This window comes from Myotis myotis, unplaced genomic scaffold, assembly GCF_014108235.1.
Source record: "Myotis myotis isolate mMyoMyo1 unplaced genomic scaffold, mMyoMyo1.p scaffold_m19_p_19, whole genome shotgun sequence".
Lineage (NCBI taxonomy): Eukaryota > Metazoa > Chordata > Mammalia > Chiroptera > Vespertilionidae > Myotis > Myotis myotis.
The window spans coordinates 30,949,513-30,974,923 of NW_023416323.1; the positions used below are offsets into that span (position 1 = coordinate 30,949,513).

A 25,411-nucleotide genomic window follows, 5' to 3' on the forward strand; every position below is an offset into this window, starting at 1 on the left:
TAAAAAAAAAAAAAAAAGTGACTAAGTCACATCAGCAAAAAAATACAAATACACAGCATACTGCTTATAGGCCAACCCCCACTTAATCACACTCATTGGACAATCAGCACATCAAATAAAAACAAGAGTCATCATATAAAATTATGTGGAGAATCTGGATAGAGAAGAGCTACTCTGCATAAAGAACTAGGTGAAAGAAGTTTCATTGTTAGCACTTAGAGCCAAAGCCAACACTAAAATGCCAAGAGCCCGGAAGAGAGCCTAAAAGAGAGCTCCAGTGCACAGTCCTCCACTTTAGTGACCCCCAAGACCTGACCACAGTCAAGGTGAAGCTAATGTTAGAATGCTGAAGTATGCATGGAGTGTGAATGAATAAATGTTTGAACTGTTAGAATGATGCCTTACACTTTCCATTCTGAGATTATGAATTACTTATCTTCCTTGAGGTAAAACAACCAGAAAGCATGGTTTTTACAAAGGTAGGATTTCACTACTATTTCTAACATTCTTCAACAAAGTGTCTGGCAATTTTTGCCTAGGAATTTTGGGGGTCATTTTTAGTAGTTGTTAAAACCTTAGCAACACAATGGTGATGTCTTTAGGAAATACGACAGGTTATCTACCACAGATAATCTTTCTCTGGATCACCATCCTTACAAAGTCCAAGTTTTAATCGTAGCTATGCTGTAGTTCCCAACATTCTTATCCAGCACCTGTGTGTGTGTTAAGGTGATTCCTCAGGAGGGTGACTGTCCTGAATGCCCTGCCACAGAGATGGCACTTGTGTGGTCTCTCATCAGTGTGACTTTTCATGTGACGATCCAAATTTGAACGCCGTGGACACGTGTAACTGCAAAGCTCACACTGGAATGTCTTCTTTACACCTATATGCAAAATAAAACACTTACTTGTTGTAGGGTTAAAAAATGTTAAGATTAATCCCAATCTTAAATTTCTATAAATATCATAATTATTTTTTTGCCACTAATAGATTTACTTCTTTATCTTCAGGACTTAAAAACTTATTTTAGACTGGCTAAAAAGACTAGCACTCACATCATGATCTTAAAAAATAAGTTAATTTAATATAAAATAACCTGCATATATATATATCGTTATGTACTTCATTCCAAATTGGTTTTATGCGAATCGAAGGGATAAAATCATTTTACCTTTCTTCTTAATTTTTGTTGGTTTTGGAGGCTTCATGTTACCAACCACTTTCTCTGCATTAACCTCTGATAGCAGACCCTCTTGTTGCTCTTCCTCAAAGTCATAGACGGAAACATCCACATCTTTGCCCTCCTCTGTGTAGCGAAGTTTGCTCTTTTTGGTTTTCTTTGTTTTTTTGGCTGGTGGCTGATAGTCTGGGTCTTTTTGCCAAATAGGATCTTCCTGAGGTGGAAGTTCCCCTTGCTCTAGCGTCTCCACCTCTCCATTGGCCCCCACTTTCACCACTTGAAACCCTTCGGGCAAAGGTAAGGTGTGACAGATCATGGGTTCATTTTCTGCAAGGCCCTCTTTAGACACTTCATTCTCATAAGCCCCGTGGAGTTCATCTACTGAAGTGGTAGCAACAGGTACAGTCACGGGAACGGGGACTTCAACAAGCTGAAGCTCTCCTATGTTTATGGGCTGTTCCTCCATATTTACAACCTGCAAGGTTATGATCTGGGTATCGTCCACAGCAGCCTCTGCTTCTGGAGCGACCGTACCCTCCATTACTTCGGTCTTCATCTGAAGAAGGGTAGGATCCAGTTGTTCCATCATGACCATCTGCACACTACTATTGACATCCTGAACCACCTCACCCCCATCAGTCTGGTTCTGGGGTAGGTGGCAAGCGTCCTCTTCCTGGCCCCCTTCCCGGCGTCTCTGGTAAGTCTTTCTCTCCTTTCCTTTAATGAAAGTTTCAGATTCCTCCACAATGGCTTCAACCGCCTCACCTTCCATTTCCTCTTCCTTTATTAAGAGAGAACACAGATTGTTATTTAAATAAAGTTTATATCTACATGAAAATATATATAATACATTTTAAAATAAAAAAGATCCCTGAAGAAAATAACACACACCATGTGCCTCCTGACAGAAGGACAAAACATTACCCATGAAGCAGTCTTGTCAAACAAAACAAAAACATTTAAACTAATATAGCTTCTCAATTCAACTACCAATTAATAGGAAACTGGTGACAGGATGTTAAGTTACACTACAGGGGTGAAATCTAGACAGAAGGAAACTGCAGTTTCTTTTGCAAATAAATCACCAGAAGAAAAAAATGGGAAGGATAGAGAGAGAACCTACAGATCAGTAGTGGGGTGACTTTGCCTCCAGGTGACATTTGGCAAGGTCTGGAGACATTTTTGGTTATCACTTCTAGAGTGGGTATGCTACTTAGCATTCAGTGGGCAGAGAGGCCACAGATATTACTAAAAACCTTGCTATATGCACAAGTCAGTCCTCCACAACAACGAATAGCAATAGTGCTGAATTTGAAAAACCCTGATAAAAGAGACTTAAAAAAATGCAGCAATCAATCACTGCGTATGGATCTTCTTTGGTCCTGATTCAAAACAACAAATGGTTAAGAAATATATAACATGAGACAGTTAAATTCTACTCTAGATAGTTTATATTAAAGAATTATTAACAAAACCAGGGGGGGGAAATCAGCCAATTCATAGCTTCTGGCTCTTAAGTCTCGTGAATACTCAGAGTACCCAGATACCCAAGAGTAAAATGAGTCTGAACAATCATCTAACTGAAAGTAACGACTTAAAACCTGCAAGTATATACAAGGCTAATTAAAAATTAAAAAATTTCAAGTGTTTTGCATTCTTCCCTCAGTCTCAAACAAAGCTTTTGCTACTTCTATCAGAGGTACATTTCTTTAATTCTCTGTCCAGGCACCTTAATGCTGTATCCATGCTAACAGTCAGGGAAGGTTCTTCTTAAGCCAGAACCACCTGCAAAGGAGTACAAAGACTACAGAGGGGTGGGCAAGACCTGGTTCTGCATTGTAGGAGTTACTGTCTAACATGAGGGACAGAACAGGTACAATGGTTTTACGTAAAAGTAGGTAGGTTTGGAGGCTATTCAGGTATGAGAGACAGGAGAAAGCTATGTTGGTTGAATAGCTTTGGATAGTCTTGCCTGACACAAAATAAGAAGATTATATGCATATGGTACTGGGAAACTACATGTGCTTTCTGGCAGGGGAAGTTAAGACTTACTTGGTTCACAAAAACAGTGCTTGATTTCTACAACAAAGTGTATCCCCTTATTGGCAAAAGGGAGAGATGCATGGCTTTCAAGGCCTCTTACTATCTAACCACAGATAACCTATTCAGATTTATGACTTGTTGCTCTGTAGCCATTACTTTCTTTGAATGTGTCTGCTGATAAAATAACCACACTATTTTGTGCTTAAATTTTTCTCAAATGATCCATTTTCCCAGCTGGCTTGTGAAATCTCTTTGAGGGCAAAAGCCAGGCTTGAAGCAACCTACATTTTTTTGGTAGATTCAGCAAATCCTACCATCTGCACGGAACATAACCCAGGCTGATGGAAAACATTGTGGGTTGCTGGTTGTCAGTCTGATTTGTTCTGCCATCACCTACTTTCATTAGTCCCTCGTTCTCAACAACAAAGAGAAAAACACTACAATGCTCAATGCAAAGACCTCTTACTAGCTGTTCCATTAAAAATGGGGACAAATATAAAATGTTACTACATAAGGTGAGGATCAAGGAACATTTGTAGAATGCTTTATAATTTCCCTATAAATATGTTCAAGCATCAATGTGCTAGCTTTTTATTATAAGGTCTCCTATTTCTGATAAAAGACCACTTTAAGCATGATCCTAACTGTAATTTCTTTTATAAAACCAATATTGTTCAGATAGATTATTCTTAGGATAGGAATGAATGCTCTAGACTAGAAATATAATAGAGGCCACAAATGTGAGTCACATAGATGTAATTTTCTAGTGTCATATTGAAAAAGTAAAAAGAAACAGGTGAAATTAATTTTAGTAATTTTATTTAAACTAGCATGTCCCAAATATTATTACTTTAAGATGTAACCAATAGCCCTAGCCGGATTGGCTCAGTGGATAGAGCATTTGCCTGCAGACTGAAAGGTCTTACGTTCGATTCCGGTCAAGGGCACATGCCTGGTTACAGGCTCAATAACCTGTAGGGGGCGTGCAGGAGCAGCCGATAAATGATTCTCTCTCATCATTGATGTTTCTATCTCTCCCTCCCCCTTCCTATCTAAAATTAATAAAAATATATTAAAAAATAAAAGATGCAACCAACAAAAACATTAATAAGATATTTTATATTCTTTTTTTCATAATAAACCTTTGGAATCTGGTATATATTTTACATTTATAGTACACCTCAATTTGAACTAGTCACTGTAGGTTCTCAACAGCCCCATGTGGCCAGGGGCTATAGTGTACTGGACAGCACAACTTTATGCCGTTGTTGCTCAGAGTACAGTCTAAGAACCAGCAGCACTGGCGTAACCTTGGAACTCATTGGAAACACAAACTTAGGCCTCACCCTTGACCCATAGTATCAGAATTTGCAACTTAATGGATCCCTACGTGGTTTCATAAAAGAAGTACTACTTGCCGAAACCGGTTTGGCTCAGTGGATAGAGCGTCGGCCTGCGGACTGAAAGGTCCCAGGTTCGATTCCGGTCAAGGGCATGTACCTGGGTTGCGGGCACATCCCCAGTGGGAGATGTGCAGGAGGCAGCTGATCGATGTTTCTCTCTCATCAATGTTTCTGACTCTCTATCTCTCTCCCTTCCTCTCTGTGAAAAATCAATAAAAATGTATTTAAAAAAAAAAAAAAAAAAAAGAAGTACTACTTTATAATATTACTTTCACACATTTTAAGAAATATTTTTCCAGACCACGAAGGTCTCAAAATTGGGACCTCGGCAAAGATGGTAACTCCAAATGCTGGATTTAGGGAACAGAGAACAAACCCCATCTACGTTGGTGACATTCTTGAGAAAATAACAAAAGGACAAAAAATAACATTTCACAAACTGCAGATGCTATTGCTGGCCCTGCCAGAAAATCACTACATAATCCCAGCTATTTAGATATCCTTTGTAATAAAACTGGTGGAGGAAAAGCATTTAATCTCTGAGCTCTGTAGGTTTTTGTAGCATACAATAATTTGAAGGAAAAAAAAACCAGAAAAATCCCTCTTGTCCATCTTGAGAACTTAAAATGTTAGAAATTGCTTGTAAATAACCAAGTCCAACCTAAAAGACCAGGTAGAAAAATAACTGGTACAAAGGAGCACAAATTGAAACCAACTGTGTTGCCAGGGAGTCGAGCTGACAGAGTATTAGGTCCATGAACAATCTACTCAGGGTCTTAAAGCAGCAGCTTTTATTTCGACAGAGAAAAAAGAGTCTCTCCCATACACTGCTTAGAAATCCCCTCAGGCATTGGATTCCTTTACCTAACTTTCTCCAGAAGGGAGTCTCTCCTCTGAAATCAATAATAAACTTTAGAGGCTGGACCAGGTCTCTCCCCACTCCCAGGAGACTGACTGTGTTCTCCTAGCTATGTTCACCACTCCCTCTCCCCCCTCAGTAGTTCTGATCCATCTTCTCTCTTTATGGATTCAGCTCTGCCCACTGAGGGGGGTGGGGGAATGGACATTTTCTCTCTCATATTCTTTGCCAGTCTCCTTGCTTGGGTTGGCCATGCTTTCTGGGTTTTGTAAAATCTTTTTGTGGATCACCACTACTAAAAAGGGATTTACATTTATTCCAGGACACAACTTTTTTTCTGATTATCAAAGTATGTTAGCTTATTGAAATCTGAAAAATGAAGCACATAAAAGATTAATTTGCATACTACTGTATATGGCTTTGCTCTATTTATTTATTTTTTATTTTTAATCCTCACCTGAGGATATTTTTTCTCATTGGTTTTCAGAAAGTAGAAGGGAGGGAGGGAGAGGGGAGAGAGAGGAAGAGGGAGAGAAACATTGACGTGAGAGAGACACATCAACTGGTTGCCTCCTGCAGGTGCCTGGACAAGGGGTGGGGAAGGAACTGGCAACCGAAGTACCTATCCTTGACCAGGAATTGAACCAAGGGCTCTTTGGTGCACAGGCCAACAGTATAACCACTAAGCCAGGGCATGGCTTTGCTCTATTTTAAGAACTTGTCCTTATGAAAAAGGACTCCAGCCCTGGCTGGGTGGCTCCACTGATTGGAGCATGAGCCTGTATACCAAAAGGTGATGGAGGGGCTCCTTCCCCGTCAGGGCACAGACCCAGGTTGCGGGTTTGATCTGTCTGGGGCTTGTGTAGAAGGCAACTGATCCATGTTTGTTTCTTTCTCTCTCTCTCCCTTAAACAAAACAAAACAAACAAAAACCGATCAATAGATAAACCATGCTCTATTTTTTAAATAAAGGACTCCATTGCTTCTTAGCCTACTCTGTGGTCCTTCTATTTGGTCCATAAGCACCATTCACCAAAAACCACACCAGCCAACCCAAAGTCCTTTCCTTCATCCTCAACCTTAGTTTCTCTGGCATCTAACAGTATGAAACTGATATTCTTCCTTCATCAGGGCCTCTTTTCTCCCTTGGCTCCTGCCTTCCCTTGTCTCTTAGAGCTCCTCCCTCTTAGCACATTAAGGCTCTGTTCCTTTCTCTGTAGCCACTCCATTTGCTAACCTTTTTACTTCTGCTGTCTCTACACAGAGATCTTTAAAATCCACATCTGCACTCTCAGTTTTACTACCTAAAGGTCATCTATGTGGATGTTTGGTTATCACCTAAGAAGTAAAGAAACCTGGACTCTAGTCCCTAATCCATTACTAACCAATCAAAAGAGCCTGGCAAAGCAGGTTAGTCCCCTGGGACACAATATCACACATAAAATGGAACTCTGAAGACCAGATCCTTCCTGTATTTTCTATCATATTGGTGAAAAAGTAAAGCTTAGAAACATTAAAAAAAAAATCATTCAAATCAACATCTGGGTAGAGGGTAGGCAGGAGGTTCCCTCAGGCTAAGGCAGGACGATCCTGGTACCTGGGGGTGAAGAGGCTGGAAGAGAGGAAAACTGGCAGCTGAGCACCTCCCTTGGCTCTGCTGACTTGTGGAGTGGGAAGATACAGAGGCCTAGACTAGGACACAAAGGGCTCTGAGGTCTGCGCTTGCTCACAGGCCACCCAAGGCGCCTTGCCAGCATCCTTGGGGAGTCTTCTAGATCAGCTCTCTCCCTCTTGCCTCAGCCTCTTGTCTGCCAGCTCTAAGTTGCTCAAATCTTTCCCATCTTAAAACTCCCTTTAACTCCCCCTGACAATTTAGCATCTACTATCTCTATATTCCCTCCCCATGTTCAACTCCACACTGGCTGTCTTCACTCCTTTCTCTTCCACCCTTTGGTTTACCAGTCTGGTTTCTGTTTCTCAATTATTGAATTGCTCTGAAGCCAGGAATGGCCTTTAACAGGTAAATTCAAGAGCCTTTTCTACCCTGGCCAGGTGGCTCATTTGGTTGGAGTGTCACCAAACGTTACAAGTTCGATTCTGATTGGGGTGGGGCAACCCATTGCTGTTTCTTTCTCTCTCCCTCCCTCTTCCTCTCTAAAAATATCAATAAAAACATATCCTTGGGTGAGGATTAAAAAAAGAAAGAGACTTTTCTGTCCTTATTCCACCTCAGTGGAATTCAGCATTCTATTCTAGTCTTTATCCCAGAATTATATGCCCAGAACATCAGAAAACTGGGTATACTTGGGTCATAGGATCTTATCCCCTAAAGAACTGCTTTCATCAAGTTTTGTTTTGGCATTATGCCCTTGGCTTACACTAAAGGATACGTGGGAGAAACTTCATTTGGAATCACATACGTGGAAAAGTTTTTCTTTAAAGAATTATTTCTTTCACTGAGAAACCTATGTAATAGAATATTACTTTTTTTTTAAGTTGCCACACACTGATCAATTATTTTCCTCTCAAATTATGTACCAATTATTCTATTCTAATTGGTATTTTCTGCAGGTTTGACTTTATATCATTTACTATTTGTACTTTCTATGTATTTCTTCAAATGAGATGGACTATTCATGAAATTGTATAGAGTATACATACATATTCAATAAATAGAAAGTACAGAAAAACAATACAGAAACATAGAAAGTTATACTATTCTTATCAAAATAAAAATAACCTCAACTCAGCCGTACCGGTTTGGCTCAGTGGATGGAGCGTCGGCCTGCGGACTCAAGGGTCCCGGGTTCGATTCCGGTCAAGGGCATGTACCTTGGTTGTGGGCACGTCCCCACTGGGGGGCGTGCAGGATGCAGCTGGTCGATCTCTCTCATCGATATTTCTAACTCTCTGTCCCTCTCCCTTCTTCTCTGTAGAATTCAATAAAATATATTTAAAAAAAAAAAAATAACCTCAACTCAAAATGTGCATTTGTTATCTAAAGATTACAAAACTCTTCTAGGAGGCATAAAAAAACACCTCACTAAATAGGGACAGTACTATCTGTATCCATGATCAGAAAGACCAAACATTGTAAAGACATTCTTTCTACTTTTTTTTTTTTTAAATATATTTTATTGATTTTTTTTACAGACAGGAAGGGAGAGGGACAGAGAGTTAGAAACATGGATGAGAGAGAAACATCGATCAGCTGCCTCCTGCACACCCCCTACTGGGGATATGCCCGCAACCAAGGTACATGCCCTTGACTGGAATCGAACCTGGGACCCTTCAGTTCGCAGGCCAACGCTCTATCCACTGAGCCAAACCGGTCAGGGCTCTTTCTACTTTTTATATACAATAATTTTCAAAATCTGTCTGAAATAAACAAGATATTGATAGCAATAAAATTTCTGAAAAATGAAGGCAATCTCCTATAACCAAATATTAACATATTATAAAGCCACAATGATATAATCTAGTACTGTCACTATCACAGAAAATTTAAAACATTATTAAAGCAAATAATGATAAACAACCTAAAAGTAAAGCCACAGGGGAATAGTTAAATCTAGTAAATAATGATACGTCCACTAAATGGAATACTATGCAGACATTAAAAATCGTGTTTTAATGTAATAACATGAAGAAAACTCTTGTTCCACATTAAAAGCACCAAGAACCAAAAAAAAGAATAGTAATTTTCTTTTTAAAAAGGCAGGACAAGCAGAATGGAATAGTCCAGAGCTTAGACTCTCCAGCCAGAGACCTACAGTCCAATTCTGGTTCTTTTATTTACTAGCAGTATGCTGCAGTGATGGCAAACCTTTTGAGCTCTTCATGTCAGCCTTTTGGAAAAAAAAACACCCCTAACTTAACTCCGGTGCCGTGTCACATATAGAAATTTTTTGATATTTGCAACCACAGTAAAACAAAGACTTATATTTTTGATATTTATTTTATATATTTAAATGCCATTTAACAAAGAAAAATCAACCAAAAAAAATGAGTTCGCATGTCACCTCTGACACGCGTGTCATAGGTTCGCCATCACTGATCTAGAGTGAGATATGCTACCCCTCTGTGCCTCCATTTTCTTGTGTACAAAACAGGAATAATGTTATCCACCTCATAGGTTGTCATTAAGATTAAATAAAACAATGTGTGCACAGAGCCTGGCAACTGTGCTTCTCTGTACCCCCTTCCCGCCCCACCAAAGGCAATAAATACATGTTAGCTAAACAAAAATATATGATGTTTGTTTCCTACAATTCTAATCACAAGCCCTAGATAAATTTTCCCCACCACAAAAATGACTTATTTGATACAAACTACTGAATTTCTGTAGAATAAAGGCTGCAACCAGTTAACAGAACCTGGTGACTGACCAAATCCAGGAATGGAAGAGAAAACTTAAGAGCAAAACAAACAAACAAAACCACCACCACCCCCCGAAAAAAAAACCCAAAACACCCAGAACAGCTTCCCACGCTGGTCTCTTACTAGTTTACTCTGTCCGGTATATTGCTGCCAGACTAACTCTTGAAATGAGGCGCAAAAAACACGTGGTTGAGGCTTACTAAATCAACTCCCCGGCTTTGCTCCCAGACTTCTGTACAATCTGTTCCCATACTTTCCACCTACCCACCCTCACCTTTGGGGCATCTTCCACACAATAGCCAACTCCGTTGTCCCCCACCCTCTCAGCTCAAGTCATCCCCTAAACCAGCGATTTTCAACCTGTGTGCTGCAGCACAGTGGTGTGCCACAAGAATTTGTAAAACATGCAACCCCACTTTTCCCTTAAGTCATCAAATAAAAAAACGACAAGTCAACAAAACAATAGTCGTCCGGTGTGAATGAGTCAAAATTATACCTATTTTTTGTCAGATAGGCAAAATACATGTATTTTTTTTGGTGTGAAGAATTTTAGTAATTAGTGTGTGCTATGAGATGAAAAAGGTTGAAAATTGCTAACCTAAATCAGTAGTCTTCTCAACCTTGACTGCTGACTTCAAGTTTGTTTTTTTGGTTTTCAATGTAGTCAATTGTTCTATGTCTGTGTCTTTTCCCCAAATAGACTTTTAGCTTAATGGTAAGGGCAGGAACTATGTCTTTTATTTATGCAGCAATGAATATAAAAGTGTTAGATAAACAGCAGACACTCAACATTGGTGCCAATGTCATATGAAACATGCACAAATGGTTCTTGCACATGACAAGAGCAGGAAGAACACATGGAAAAACAAACATTGTGTGCTAAGTAGAAGCTCTATTGTATGAGCTTATTTTTTTTTGCTATGTTTATGTCATTTATTAAGCAGAAAAAGAAGTCCTAACACAATTGTAGGTTAGATTAAAAAAAAAATCCATAGATGGTTTGGCTCAGTGGATAGAGCATCGGCCTGCAGACAGAAGGGTCCTGGATTTGATTCTGCTCAAGGGCACATGCCGCGGGTTGCAGGCTCGACCCCCAGTAGGGGACATGTAGGAGGCAGCCAATCAATGATTCTCTCATCATTGGTTTAGGGGATGACTTGAGCTGAGAGGGTGGGGGACAACGGAGTTGGCTATTGTGTGGAAGATGCCCCAAAGGTGAGGGTGGGTAGGTGGAAAGTATGGGAACAGATTGTACAGAAGTCTGGGAGCAAAGCCGGGGAGTTGATTTAGTAAGCCTCAACCACGTGTTTTTTGCGCCTCATTTCAAGAGTTAGTCTGGCAGCAATATACCGGACAGAGTAAACTAGTAAGAGACCAGCGTGGGAAGCTGTTCTGGGTGTTTTGGGTTTTTTTTTTCGGGGGGTGGTGGTGGTTTTGTTTGTTTGTTTCTATTTCTCTCTCCCTCTCTGTTCCTCTCCCTGAAATCAGTTTTTCTTTTTCTTTTTAAATATATTTTATTGATTTTTTACAGAGAGGAAGGGAGAGAGATAGAGTTAGAAACATCGATGAGAGAGAAACATCGATCAGCTGCCTCCTGCACATCTCCTACTGGGGATGTGCCCGCAACCAAGGTACATGCCCTTGACCGGAATCGAACCTGGGACCTTTCAGTCCGCAGGCTGACGCTCTATCCACTGAGCCAAACCGGTTTCAGCTGAAACCAGTTTTTAAAAAAAATTTAAAAATATATTAAAAATCCTGCCACGTAAAAATAAAAGCTAATTGAATACACTAATTTTTTAAGACATTAAAATTTAGTAATTCTTCATCAAAAGGTGCCTGATGCTAGTCACACAGATATGAATTTCCCTTTTAATTACTTGGTACTGTAGTGGAGGTCCTAACTGCACAGGGCTTAGTTCTCAGGAAGCTCATCTGGCAGGGAGACAGATAAAACAAATAGCAGCTATACAGTGTGATGGCTGCTGTAACAGGGGTTAACAGACTTCCCATACCCTGGCACAAAGGATGGCTTAAATGAGTGAAGGAGGGCTTTAAGGAGAATTATTATTAAAGCTGGATTTTCAAGGGTGAGAGGATCCTGCCAGGCAAACTACAGTAAGAGAGGAGCATTCTAGCAGGGATATAGCATATGGGGAAATTTAAATATGTAAGGAATTAGACCAACTTTGTGCAAAAATATTCAACATAACATGGAAATGTGCTAAACCATCTCAAAGTTATTATTGTAACCTGGTTACAGAGGCCATGTTCTAGCCCCACATTAAGGGTAGCCTGTTTATTTCATTTATTGAACATTTAAAACAAAAGACAAAACTTACCTGAGAGTCAACATGCTATGCCACAGTACCGACTGGAGGCTGCCTCCCACACACATGCTGTCCCTCTCTACTTTCTACAGCCTGGATCACACTTTTGCTGGCACACAGCAACCTAATGTCTCACTTCTTTTTGCTCTCTCAAGAGTGACCACCAAATCCCTCCTTGCCCTGCTCCAGGCCCATATCCCTGAAAGCAGCTCAGTTATACTATCTTTGGAGCAGTTCCAGTTTTCCATTACTGGAAACAGGAGAAAAGGGTGGGAATCTGTGGCAAATCTATCATCTTGAATGAATGCTATAAAATGGAATAAATTACACACAGAGAAAATTTATAGAACATCTAACAGGCACCGCCATGGATTTTGGGGCACATTCTACCTAAGCACTGTTTCCCAAACCTGGTTGGTAACAGAATCACCTGGTGAACTTTAAAATACATAGATCCCAGAGATTCTGATTCAGTAGCTCTGGTGTAGAAGAGACTTTAAAAAAAAAAAAAAAATATATATATATATATATATTTATTGATTTCAGAGAGGAAGGGAGAAGGAAAGAGAGATGGAAACATCAATGATGAGAGAGTCACTGAGTGGCTGCCTCCAGCATGTCCCCTACTGGGGATCAAGCCCATAACCTGGGCATGTGCCCTGACTGGGAATTGAACCATGACCTCCTGGTTCCTAGGTAGGTGCTCATCCACTGAGCCACACCAGCCGGGCTGGATGAGACCTTTTAAAAAGTCCTCAAGAGCCCTAGCAGGCTTGGCTCAGTGGATAGAGCAATGGCCTGGGGACCGAAGGATCCTGGGTTCGGTTCCAGTCAAGGGCACATGCCTGGGTTGTGGGCTCTATCCCAAGTAGGGGAAGTGCAAGAGGCAGCCAACCTGTGATTCTCTCTCATCGTGGATGTTTCTCTCTCTCTTTCCCTCTCCCTTACTCTCTGAAATCAATAAAAATACATATTAAAAAAAAGTCCTCAAGAGATTCTGATATAGAATCTCTGCTGACTATGGCTTGGAAGTGACTTAGAATAGTTATTCATCCTAAATGCAGGTCTACAAAAATATAAGCTACTCAAATATGCACTGTTTTCTACTATGAGAATGTTTGATTCATTCTTTAATACAAAGAACTGTTTTATTTATTTAGAAATATAAATGATTCCCATATAAGCAAAAATGAAATGTATAATTTAATAAGGCAGTTCTAAGGTTTAACCTCTATTATGTGTACTATCAGTATCAAAAGATCTCTCTAGATTGTACGGGACAAGGTCAATGCATCACAGAAGGTAAAAAAGAAAAAGAGAGAAATGGACATACATAATAACCAAGTGAACTCATGGTTTGCAATGTGTATCAATGACCATGTGGCCGCTGCTCTAGTATTTCTATAACCCAGTACTCACTCACGAAGGCTACTTGGTAAAAACCAAATCATTTTTATTTGGTAAATGGGGTCCCCTATAAGGTCAATCTTAAATTAGAAGCTAACAGCTTAAATTCAACAATGCACACGTGTACCAAAGGCATAATATGGGTAATAATAAATGTCAATATAATGCCTTTGAACAAAGTTCAAATTATGGAAACAATCTGCCAACTTGGCTGCTCCTTAGAAATATGAAAACAAATATAGGAAAAAAGGAAACATAGGTAATAGCTTAACCAAGAAATTGGGGGGGAGGGTACAGGCAAATTACATATTTATAAATACCTAAAAGACACAAGGAGAGGAGAAGCAGCAAAGATCCTGTCTAACAAGAGACCAAAAAGACAAAAAAATTATTTTAAAAATTTATTCCCAAGAGGAAACCAAGTCACTATTACTTTACAGTCTCAACATATACTTATAACAAAAATGTTAAATAGTAGAAAGTTACAAGTACAAAACAGAAACACAAGATATATTAAAAACAATTAGAGTATCCTATTGTTATAGAATAGTTCTGCACCATACCATATCTCTGTGAATGTAGTTTGTACCTGCTTTACCATATGTGATTGTAACTATGCTATACCAGAGTTTTGTTATACCAGAGTTTATGTAAACAAATAAAAAGTAGTGGGCTGAAATAATTTTGACATTTCAGAGGTCCAACTGGACTACACTAAAAATAGAGGTGCTAACCAACACCAGCCCTCCCAAGGATGGTCTGTTCTTATCCCAGGGAAATTACTAAAGGATTCTGAAAAAGTCCTGGGTTATCCAGAAAGAGATGAATAAGCTCAAAGTCCTAACAGCCTTGGTATTAGATTCCAAGCTTTAATATTAGCGACTGCTAGAGTCTAGTAATGCATTATACATGGATAAACTTTAAAGTTGGTGACGGCATTAAAAAAAAAATTCTGACAAATACATACAAAAAACCCAATGTGTGCCAGTGAACAGGTGTACTATATTTGAGAGCAGTAAAGTACAATCTCCACGTTTTTCTAAAGATATATGTTTTCTAAACATATACTGATATGTTTCTCTGTCAAAAGATCTAAAAAACTGAATCCGCCGAAACCGGTTTGGCTCAGTGGATAGAGCGTCGGCCTGCGGACTGAAAGGTCCCAGGTTCGATTCCGGTCAAGGGCATGTACCTGGGTTGCGGGCACATCCCCAGTAGGAGATGTGCAGGAGGCAGCTGATTGATGTTTCTCTCTCATCGATGTTTCTAACTCTCTATCTCTCTCCCTTCCTCTCTGTAAAAAATCAATAAAATATATTTTTTTAAAAAAAAGAAAGAAAAATTGGTTGTTGCCAGAGATGGGGCATAGGGAGTGGGAGAAATAGGTGAAGGAGGTATAAATTTATTTTCTTTTAAAAAGAATACTAGAGGCCCAGTGCACGAATTCGTGCATGGGTGGGGTCCCTCAGGGTGGCCTGCAGGGATTGGGCCGAAACCCGCAGTCCAATGCCACCTGCAGCTCCTACCTGCTGCTCCTGCTCATCCTGGCCCCACAACCAATTAGTCCCAACTGGGAGAGGCTCACGCTGCCACAGCAGTGCTCGCTAGCCATGAGCCCTTTGTCTGGCACCCTCCCAAGGGAAGTAGCCTGCGGGATCAGGCTGAAACCGGCTCTCCAACATCCCCCAAGGGGTCCTGGATTGCAAGAGGGTGCAGGCCAGGCTGAGGGACCCCACCAGTACACAACTGGGCCAGGGAGTGACCACGGGAGGGCTCCAGGGCATGTCTGGCCCATCTCGTTCAGTCCCAATCAGTGGGACCCCAGCAGCAAGCTAACCTACCGGTCAGAGCATCTGCCCCCAGGTGGTCAGTGCACATCATAGTGACTGGTCAACCAGTGGTCTGCCTCCCTGGTGGTCAGTGCATGTCATAGCAAGTGGTTGAGTCTTAGCATATTACACTTTGATTTGTTGTTCAGTTGTTCTGCCATTCAGTCTATTTGCATATTACCCTTTTATTATATAGGATAGCCCTAGCTGTTTGGCTTGGTGGATAGAACGTCAGTCTGGACCGAGGGTCCCGGGTTCAATACCGGTCAAGGGCACATGCCCGGGTTGCAGGGTCAATCCCAAGTAGGGGGCATGCAGGATTCTCTCTCATCATTTGATGTTTCTATCTCTCTCTCCCTCTCTGAAATAAATAAAAACATATTTAAATAAATAAATAAAAATAATATAATACTGTCAGCAATAAATAAAAATAAAAAGAATCTCACTGTTACAGATATATATCTTCATTAGAGAGAGAGAGAGGTAAACTGTACCTAAATAACTTGGAAATGAATAGAAATTATAAGATTAAGGCCTAAAGAACTACAGATAAGCATTGTATTATAATTAATAAAGTTGTTTCCCATGGAGTTCAGGTTAACAATTTTGATACCACTATACATGTATACTGGGTTTGAGCAAATAACAAATAGATGACAAATATTGGTAAAAGAAGAATTAAAATAAAAAATTTAAAAAATAAGTATGCCATGAGCCCTTCTTTTGTGATGTACCAAAAACGAGAGGAAATAGCCCAGCTGACATGACTCAGTGGTTGAGTGTTGACCTATGAACCAGGAGGTCACAGTTCGATTCCAGGTCAGGGTACATGTCTGGGTTGTGGGCTCGATCCCCAGTGGGGGGACTTGCAGGAGGCAGCCAATCAATGATTCTCTCTCATCATTGGTGTTTCTATCTCTTTCTCCCTCTCCCTTCCTCTCTGAAATCAATAAAAATATATTTAAAAATAACAACAACAAAATACACAAGAGGAATCATGGTCTAGCTCTTTCCTTATGGTCACATTCTGCTATCTATTTTTTTGCTTTTGTACTTGATCTTCCCTCTCTGCATGTAGCATTCCCTATTTAACCTACTGAATTAATTTGTACTCCCCCCTCCCAAAAAACAACAACTATAAAACCAAAAACTTGGCTCTTCCAATGAAAATACAGGCTTTCAATAATATTGCGTCAGCTAAAAGTTTTTAGATTAATTCAGGCAGCAATGTATATCTTGGTTCTCAGCTACAATTATCCTCCCCCAAACAAGGAAAAAAAAATACAATACAGATAATAGGAGAAAACTCAGATAAGCCAGAATATAAACCTATAGGTTTTATATAAGCATTCTGATTTATACCTATGGTCCCCTCCCTATACAGGGTGTCTCCCCAAAATGTATACACACTTGAATATTATTAATTCCAGTGGGTTAAATCTAAAAAGAAACATCAAGTGAGCTATCAGGGAAAAAGTGTGTGTACATTTTTTGGGGACACCCTGTATACACACACATATTTACTCTCACATGGGAGAACACAGTGTGCATACTATTTGGCAATCTGCTTTATGTTTTTTTAAAAAATATATATTTTTATTGATTTCAGAAAGGAAGGAAGGGGGAGAGATAGAAACATCCATGATGAGAGAGAATCATTGATCGGCTGCCTCCTGCAAGTCCCCCCACTGGGGATTAAGCCCACAACCTGGGCATGTGCTCTTGACCAGAATCGAACCTGGGACCTTTCAGTTAGCAGGTCAACACTCTATCCACTGAACCAAACCAGCTAGGGCTGCTTTATGTATTCCTATACATAATATATCTAAGCATAATATAATGGTTGTATCACAACCTATTATATAGATGTATCAATTTAATCAGTCCCCTATGGCCCAATATTGTTATTCCCAATTTTTGGTAATTCTGCTTTATCTAATTAAAAGGGGGGGGGGCATTTATTTGCATTTATAAAATAATTACATTATACAAACTATAGAAAATGAAGAAAAGTCACCCCAAACCTAACCACCCTACCAATACTAGTTTTTTCATTTTGTTCTGACTACTGTTTTAATGTTTAATTTTATTCCCTAGGCCAGTGATGGCGAACCTTTTGAGCTCGGCGTGTCAGCATTTTGAAAAAAAACAAAAACCCTAACTTAACTCTGGTGCCATGTCATATAGAAATTTTTTGATATTTGCAACCATAGTAAAACAAAGACTTATATTTTTGATATTTATTTGATATATTTAAATGCCATTTAACAAAGAAAAATCAACCAAAAAAATGAGTTCGCGTGTCACCTCTGACATGTGTGTCAGAGGTTCGCCATCACTGCCCTAGGCATTCATTCATTCATTCAAACTTATTGAGCTCTTGCTATGTGCCAGGTTTTTGTTTGGGTTTTTCTTTACTTTTATTCCTTAACAATTTCTTTTTTTGTATTGCATTTTTTAAAAAACCTCTCAAAGTATGATCAAACACATTACAAGTGTTCAGTAAGTACTGCAGATATCTAAATATCTGGATTGATCCAACTCACATCATTTCAGAGAAAGTCACTTTGGTATGTCTAGAACCAATTAGGTTCAAATATAAAACCTATATTCAAAGAGTAGGCATTATCACTATAGATCATGTAATTTTTAAATACCACTTACATTAAGAGGAACATAAGTAACATTAGCAAAATACATAAAAGTTAAGAATAGATGCTGCTGAATAATCTTAGGAACTGCAAGGTCCATAGCTTAGAATTTAGCCATTTTATTTTTATTTTACTTATCAAAGTGGGGGGAGGGGGTATCTATATAAATTGTTAATTATGCTTGAGTTAACCTGTTATGTTTTCAAAATTTTATAGAATTTATTTTATAGTTTTAGACCTGATTTTGTTCATTCTTCCTCTTTTCTTTTGACAATATTTCTGACTTGGTCTAGCTATCCAGAACTGCCTATCAACTGTGCTGAGCTCTTGCGCATGTCGCACATGTGTAGGAACACGCATGCAAGCGAACAAGCACCATTTAATATAATTTAACATCTACATTTCACAGTAGGATGCTATGGGGAAAATTAAAGAGCTGGATGATAGAGCTGTTCTATAGCTCAAAAGTATTGCTTCTCAAAGGTTTCTACTGTAGTACCTATACAAAGAACACTTCCCACCACCAGCCATTCATGCCCCATTTTGATGACCTGTGTAATCTTAGACAAGTCTTACAGAGTGCATATCTGTTCCTAAAATATATACCTATTTCAATGTAAAAAATATTTTAATTACTTACCAATTAAATTACTCAACTCACCGGCCCCTCAATGAGCACAACTGAAGCTCCAAGAAGACGGGTCATGCTTATCTTGTAGCTTCAAGTAACGAGGAATCATACACTTTGTACCCTAAGGGTATTTATATCCCAGTTTGAGAAACAGGGATCAAACTAGTCACAGCACTTAAAAGTGACCAACATGTTTCTACAACCCCATTCCCCAAACTATTTAGTTTAGTTTTCTCAATAGCTTTTCAAATCAGTCTTGTTTTCTTTTCAGCAGTTCATTAGTGTGTATTTTGTATCAACACTTCTAAAGGAACCTGTAGAGTATAAGTTACTTCTGGAACGACAGAAAACCAGCACAAAGACCTTGTCCTTCCCATCTTATGGACGTACCAAGACGCCCACTTGGAAAATAGAGAGCTGAAGAATAGTAGAGCTTTCATCCCCTTCTTCCTCTCTATATGCTTCAGGCATAGTTTGTAAGAAAAATCTTAGTAGTCACTTAGATGATTTATTCATATGTTCACCTAATCTCAGCATTTGTAATTTCCACCTCTACACTCCTTTTGCCACTACATAAGTGAAATTAAACAATTTTCACATTTTCTAGGGGATAAGAAAGAAGTGCTTTCTGGTAGCCTGAGAAGATAGAATTTTCACACCCAATACCTTACCTTTATGGTTTATGAGATCCAAAGCCTAGTAGATCCTGACATTTGTGAGAAGCCTGTTTTAAGTTCCCTCTGATGTCTATTATATTTTATAGCAGAAAGTGTAGGCCGCAATAAATTTTAAGTGACCCTTTCAAATTTTAAGGAAAAAATTGGTAACAACTATAACTAATACTCTGATGTAAGCATGGGTCATTAGCTAGGCTAACTCAATTAGGACGATTTTTATCCAGGATATCAAATTCCCCAAGAACAGGATTCCATCTGTTTGTTCCTCTTCAAAATTACAAATTTCCACAACAGACTCTTGAAGTCATTTACCAAGACTTCAACTAATACTGTCAAAAAATATATATTCCGCCGAAACCGGTTTGGCTCAGTAGATAGAGCATCGGCCTGCGGACTGAAAGGTCCCAGGTTCGATTCCGGTCAAGGGCATGTACCTGGGTTGCGGGCACATCCCCAGTAGGAGATGTGCAGGAGGCAGCTGATCGATGTTTCTCTCTCATCAATGTTTCTAACGCTCTATCTCTCTCCCTTCCTCTCTGTAAAAAATCAATAATATATATATATATATATATATATATATATATATATATATATATATATATTCCGAAGTTTTCTACAGCAAAGCAGCCACCATTTCCTGTTCTTTTTTCTATGTAGTCCCAAAATGATACTTAATGCTTTACCACATTCTCAACTCTGAGAATATCCTGTAATTAATGTTATTCTCTCACAAGTGAGGGCTGTAGGCATAGAAAGGTTAAGTAACTTGCCCAGTGTCATCCAGCTAGTATATGGTAGTACAGAGTTTCAAACTGAGGACTTTCTGACCATAAAGCCTGTACGCCCTCAACCACTCACCCTCTTGTATCTCCAATACCCAAGAATGGTCCAGCAAATCCTCCAACCCAAGGACGGTTTTATTACTTCTATTTTTAAGACCAAGAAATGGAAGTATACCTCTCCGTGGCTGCAAAGTCAGTTTGAAAAGGAAAAACAGAATCCAGCTCTCAAGCCCTTGGTCAGCAGTCTGTCCACTAGTGCATCTTGTTCTTTGGCCCCGGGTCCGTGACCATTCTAAAACAGAAGCATAAGTCATTTTTATGAATACTAAATACACACAAATGCACATACAATATGAAAAACAAACTTAGGACAAGATGAAGACTGATAAAATATGTCTCCTTATTAATTGGCCCATTCCATAAATATCTTAAGCCAATAATAAAACACTCAGTGTTTTTTAGACATTTGCTAAAATATATAAAGGACTAAAAATTTGTGGTTATCAAAATAACACCTCAGCCCTAGCTGGTTTGGCTCAGTGGATAGAGCGTCAGACTGTGGACTCAAGGATCCTGGGTTTGATTTTGGTCAAGGGCACATGCCTGGGTTGCAGGCTCGACCCCCCAGCAGGAGGCAGCTGATCAACTCTCATCATTGATGTTTTTATCTCTCTCCCTCTCCCTTCCTCTCTGAAATCAATAAAAATATATTTAAAAATAAAAAAGAAAAGCTTCAGGCAGTGGTAGAGTGGAATTTACCTTCAAGGGGAAAGGGGTTTGGGGGGATTCCCAAGTGAAATGAAAAGAGCTAAATTTGAATGAACAGTTTTCAAAGAACTTAGCATAAGAGGTATAACCGAGGGATTCCAACTCATAATTAACTACAGCCCACAAAACTAGGCTGATATAATCTTTCTTAGATGAACCTGAAGTCTTCTCTGTTGAGAAGGAATTTAAAACATAGAGGACTAGTGTTTTTAGTTTAAGAAACTTTTGTATTGGAGTCCATACACTGTCAAAGGGAATGAGGATTTATGCCCCTGAATATTCTAAGGGCAACAAAAAATGAAGACTGTGTGTGGAAAAAAATCACTGTTCTTGAGATATATGTCAGCAGTCTGTATACCATACCACATTTTTGCACCCAAATACTAATCACTGAGAAAATGCACAAAGACACTGCCAGGGAGCCTGGCTGGTGTGGTTCAGTGGTTAGGGTATCAGCCTGTACACCAAAGGGTTGCAGGTTCCATCTCCAGCACCAGTCCTGGTGTGGGCAACCAACTGATGGGTCTCTCACATCAATGTTTCTCTCTCTCTTCCCCTCTCCCTAAAAAATCAATGGAGGAAAAATATCATGTGAGGACTAACAACAACAATAAAAAAGATACTGCCAGGGAAGATCAAGTTTAGGGATGTTTGAAATATGGCATGCCAAATCTATATATATAGTTATGATTCATGGTCTGCAAAGTCATCGTTACTTGCCATTATTACTTCTTAAACCTGTATGCTCTTTTTCAAATACTAAATTATGACAATTCTTAGTTGTTTGAAGGAGGACCTAATTTTTGGCAAAAGAGCCTAAAGTCATCTGGAATCAAGATAGATAAGTAAGGTAGATAAGTGGTTAACTAGGTTTCTGGTTTTAAAAATAAAATGGAGCTTATAAAGTAGATGATATGGAGTGAATTTAATACCAGCAACATCTCTGAAGCAAAAAAAGTCTCTAGAGGTGAATTTCTGTCAGCAGGCACCATGGTGCAAGGCTCTGCCACAGGATTCCTCCTCAGGGCACTTGTCAGCCACAGATGGCCTCCGCAACTCCCCAAGCCTCTCTTAAGTCTTAGGTGGGTGTCCTCATTTTTGTGTGTTCTCTAAAGCAAAATCCTAAAGGCTGTAGAATTTGAATGCATCTTAAGGATAACTTTTACAGCTCCTACATTTTATGCTGGTTGAACAAATCTCTAAGATGACTTTTACAACTACTTTTAAATAAGCAGCACTTTCCTATGTGGACAAACAGTTCTGTTGTAATCTTCCTCATACCACTGATTCAAATAATAAGTTCCTTTGGGTAACCTTATATCCTCAATTTATCTTCTCTGTAGATCTCCTTTCCAATAAAAACAAAGCATGAATCCTGGCATTTGGGAAATCACAAAGGATAGCAACTCTGTGGATAAGCTCTATATCATTAAAACAGCATAAATGATGTGTAAGATTTAGAAGTTAATGACTGCATATGCACAACTGAATTAAGAAGCAAAATATGGTTTGTGGAGCACAATGCGAGCATGGGGGGGGGGGGGGAAGCTTTACTCCTGGCTCAATTACAGACCTGCTGGATTTTAATTTTTAATGCATATGGAGCTTATTTAATAAGTAAAACATGCCACCTGACATCCAGAATTTCAAAAGGAAAATAATACCCAAAATCACAAGAGTGCAAAAAATTACACAAAATTAGACAATTAAGTGTGGTCCTATTCCCAAACTTGACACTCCATCAATGCTACTGCATTTAGTTAGTTAGTGCAATTTTATTGTGAAGGAGGGGGAGAAGGAACATTTTGTAGAGTTCAAAAAGGGATGTTGAAAGACTCCCCTATGGAGGCAGAACGCTGCAAAAGCCTACAGATTGAGATTACACACAGTGGACTGACAAATTTGCTTAGCACCAGGATGTTTTAATTTCCTCATAAACTTAACGTAACTTTTCTTAAAAAAAAAAAAAAAAAGTTAACCAAGACTTTCTTCTCTCCAAATCAGGCGGAGTTATTATTACATCAACTGCCGGACCATACTATATTAAGGCACTAGAATATTTGAGCGAAGAGCAAAAAGACAATTCAACAGAAAGCTTTTTTACGATGCAAGACGGCTTAAGGACGGAGTAAATGTAGTATAGTCATATACGTGCCCCGTTTGACTTCTTTTGCAGCCTATAGGGTAGTGGAATTAACTTGACTAGTTGATGTAAATTCGGAAGAAAGCATCAAGATTACGTACGGAAATGTTTACTTAATTCTGAACTCGGGGCTACAGGAAGTCTGCTACTAAAGAGTAGTTACATTAGGCGTAGATATTTATAAACCAACTGCAGCTAGTGACCCAAGATTCAATTACAACATCAACCCTCAGATTTCAGCGTAGGGGCAAATTACCAGCCAAGTCAAAATAATTCATTCTGCCGTACACTGGACACTGGAGCTCTAGTTCGTGTTGCCGAACTCAGAACCGCTTTCGCCTAGTGCTAGAGCCCCAAGTACTAAACACTGTCCTAAGTTGGCGTCAGGACATTTGAAAGAGCGAGGGAAACGCAAGGGTCGCCCGCCGGAGTCGGCCAGCCCATCATCCAGAACTCGGGAACTTGTCCTATCACTTGAGATCAGTTTTAATCCCTTTGAGATCTCTGGGCGCACAAGATCAGGCTATCGCTCCCTGCAAGGGGAGTCGGACCCTGGCTCCCGAAAAACGACTTGGTTCAGAACTCCTGTCTTTTCCGCCCGCCGTGGGGGGCCGCACCGACAGGGCTCCGCCAAGAGCCCGGGCGCTAGGTTAGGGGCGCAGCGGGGCCCGGCGGGGGCGGCGAGCGCGCGTCCCCCCGCCCGCTCGGGCGGCGTCGAGGCGCGAGTAGCTCAGCCAGCCTTGCAGAGGGAGCTCTCGGCAGCTCTGGGGTCCCTCTGCTCGCAGCAGCGCCGCCTGCGCCACTCGGTGGAGACGGAGACCAGCGGCGGCGACGCGCGGACTGGCAGCGACCGCCGAGCAGCCGAGCCTGGCAGCCGGGTAGGTTCCGGGGACCGGGCGGGCTGGAGGATGGGCAGCCCGAGAGGCGTTGGCCAGGGCCCGACACCCATACCGCACGGAGACCCGGCTGCGCGCGAGGCGGCAGAGCCGGGAGCCCCTAGACCAGCGGGCGCGGCAGCCGAGGCAAGGAGCTAGCCTGTCGGCTGCGGCTACCCGCCTCGGAAGTGGCAGAGGGCACAGGGCGGGCCGCGGCCGGGTGATCGGTCGAGCCAAGAGCCGGTCTCGAGGGCAGAGACAAAGGAAGGAAAATGGAGTCGCCGGCGCGCGGGCCTCTGTCGCCGTCGCCGCCGGAGGCCTAGCGCGCCGCCAGGAGGGAGGCCTAGCGGGCGGGTGTGTGTTGGGGGGGGCCGGCCGGGCTGTGGCGGCGACGGGCAATGGCGGCGGCCGCGCCGCAGCAGGGACGGTAGAGGGAGACAAACACCCCCCGGCGGCGGCGCTGGCGCCGGGCAGCAGCCAGCGCCGACCGGAGCGGCCCCATCGTGACACCTAGAGGCGGCCCGCGAAACCTCCTCCACCCGGGGCCCCCTTACCTCCGCGCCACACCCCCCGCAGCGCCCGCTCCGCCGCCGCTCCACCGCTCCGGCCACCTGGCGTCCCCGGCTAGCTCCGCGCACCCGCACCGGCCACCGCGCCGCCGCTGCCGCCAAAGAAGCAGCTCCGCGCACGGTTTAATCGCTCCACAGGCTCGGACACAAAATGGCGGCCGCGTGGTGCAGTGCGCCTGCGTCGGCGCTGCCGGGGCCGCGGGTGCTGATAAGGGAAGGGACGGGTGGGGGGGCTGGCCCGGCGACGAGTGGAGGGCGGGGGAGGAAAGGTGAGGGGAGGGGTTGGCGCAGGGCAGCATGGGAGGCGGCCCCGGGCGCCAACTTTCAAAAGCGGGCGCGATGGCGTAACGGGACGCGCTGCGAGGCACGTCACGCCGCACGCGCCCTCCCGCGCTCTCGCCCGGTCGCGCGTGGGCTCCGCGGGCGCCGTGAAGTCCGGGCTCCCGCTGGGTGGGGTTTCTTGGGCGGAGGTCACCGCCTCTGGGCGGTCCGCGATCACGGGCCCGCTTAACCTAGTTCCTGAGCCGCAGCCTCCCGCCCTGAACCCGTGAAGGGGGTGAGGGTGCTGGGAAGAAGCCTGTGCGGGGCTCGGTGGAGGGTCTGAGGCGTTTCTTGGGGCAGGCCCCGCCCCAGTCTCCACCCTCAGCCTTGCCCGACCCGCCTGCCTAGCGCCGCACCGCATCCCGCCGGGGAGTTAGGCCGGTGCGGTCCCGGCGCGTTCTCCTCTCAAACAATCCAGCGACCGCGAGGAGAGCTGTCTCTTCCCGGCGGCTTTGGGGAGTCTCTCCGCCCTCGAAGAGGGCTTGCTCTTGTCCCTAGGTCACCTCGGCCCGGGAAAGCCAGCGGGAAACGAGACTTGACGCTTTTGCGGGATCGTGGCAGT

The 25,411-nt window shown here is 41.8% G+C and overlaps 1 protein-coding gene across 5 annotated transcripts in view; it reads right to left on the reverse strand.

Moving 5' to 3' along the window:
• Positions 1 to 24,711, reverse strand: part of CTCF (CCCTC-binding factor) — a 43,354-nt gene extending 18,643 nt beyond the window's left edge. For 2 of the 5 annotated variants that reach the window (XM_036346521.1, XM_036346520.1), the window contains exons 1-5: positions 24,514 to 24,711; positions 20,349 to 20,465; positions 18,724 to 18,835; positions 1,173 to 1,962; positions 714 to 884 (exon numbers count right to left, since the gene is read on the reverse strand). In XM_036346521.1, coding sequence (XP_036202414.1) covers positions 714 to 884; positions 1,173 to 1,953 — 952 coding nt within the window. In that variant the 5' untranslated portion in view covers positions 1,954 to 1,962; positions 18,724 to 18,835; positions 20,349 to 20,465; positions 24,514 to 24,711. The remainder of the gene's footprint in view (positions 1 to 713; positions 885 to 1,172; positions 1,963 to 18,723; positions 18,836 to 20,348; positions 20,466 to 24,513) is intronic. The other 3 variants (XM_036346519.1, XM_036346517.1, XM_036346518.1) reach the window with 2 other exon arrangements.
• Between the last annotated feature and the right edge of the window lie 700 nt (positions 24,712 to 25,411).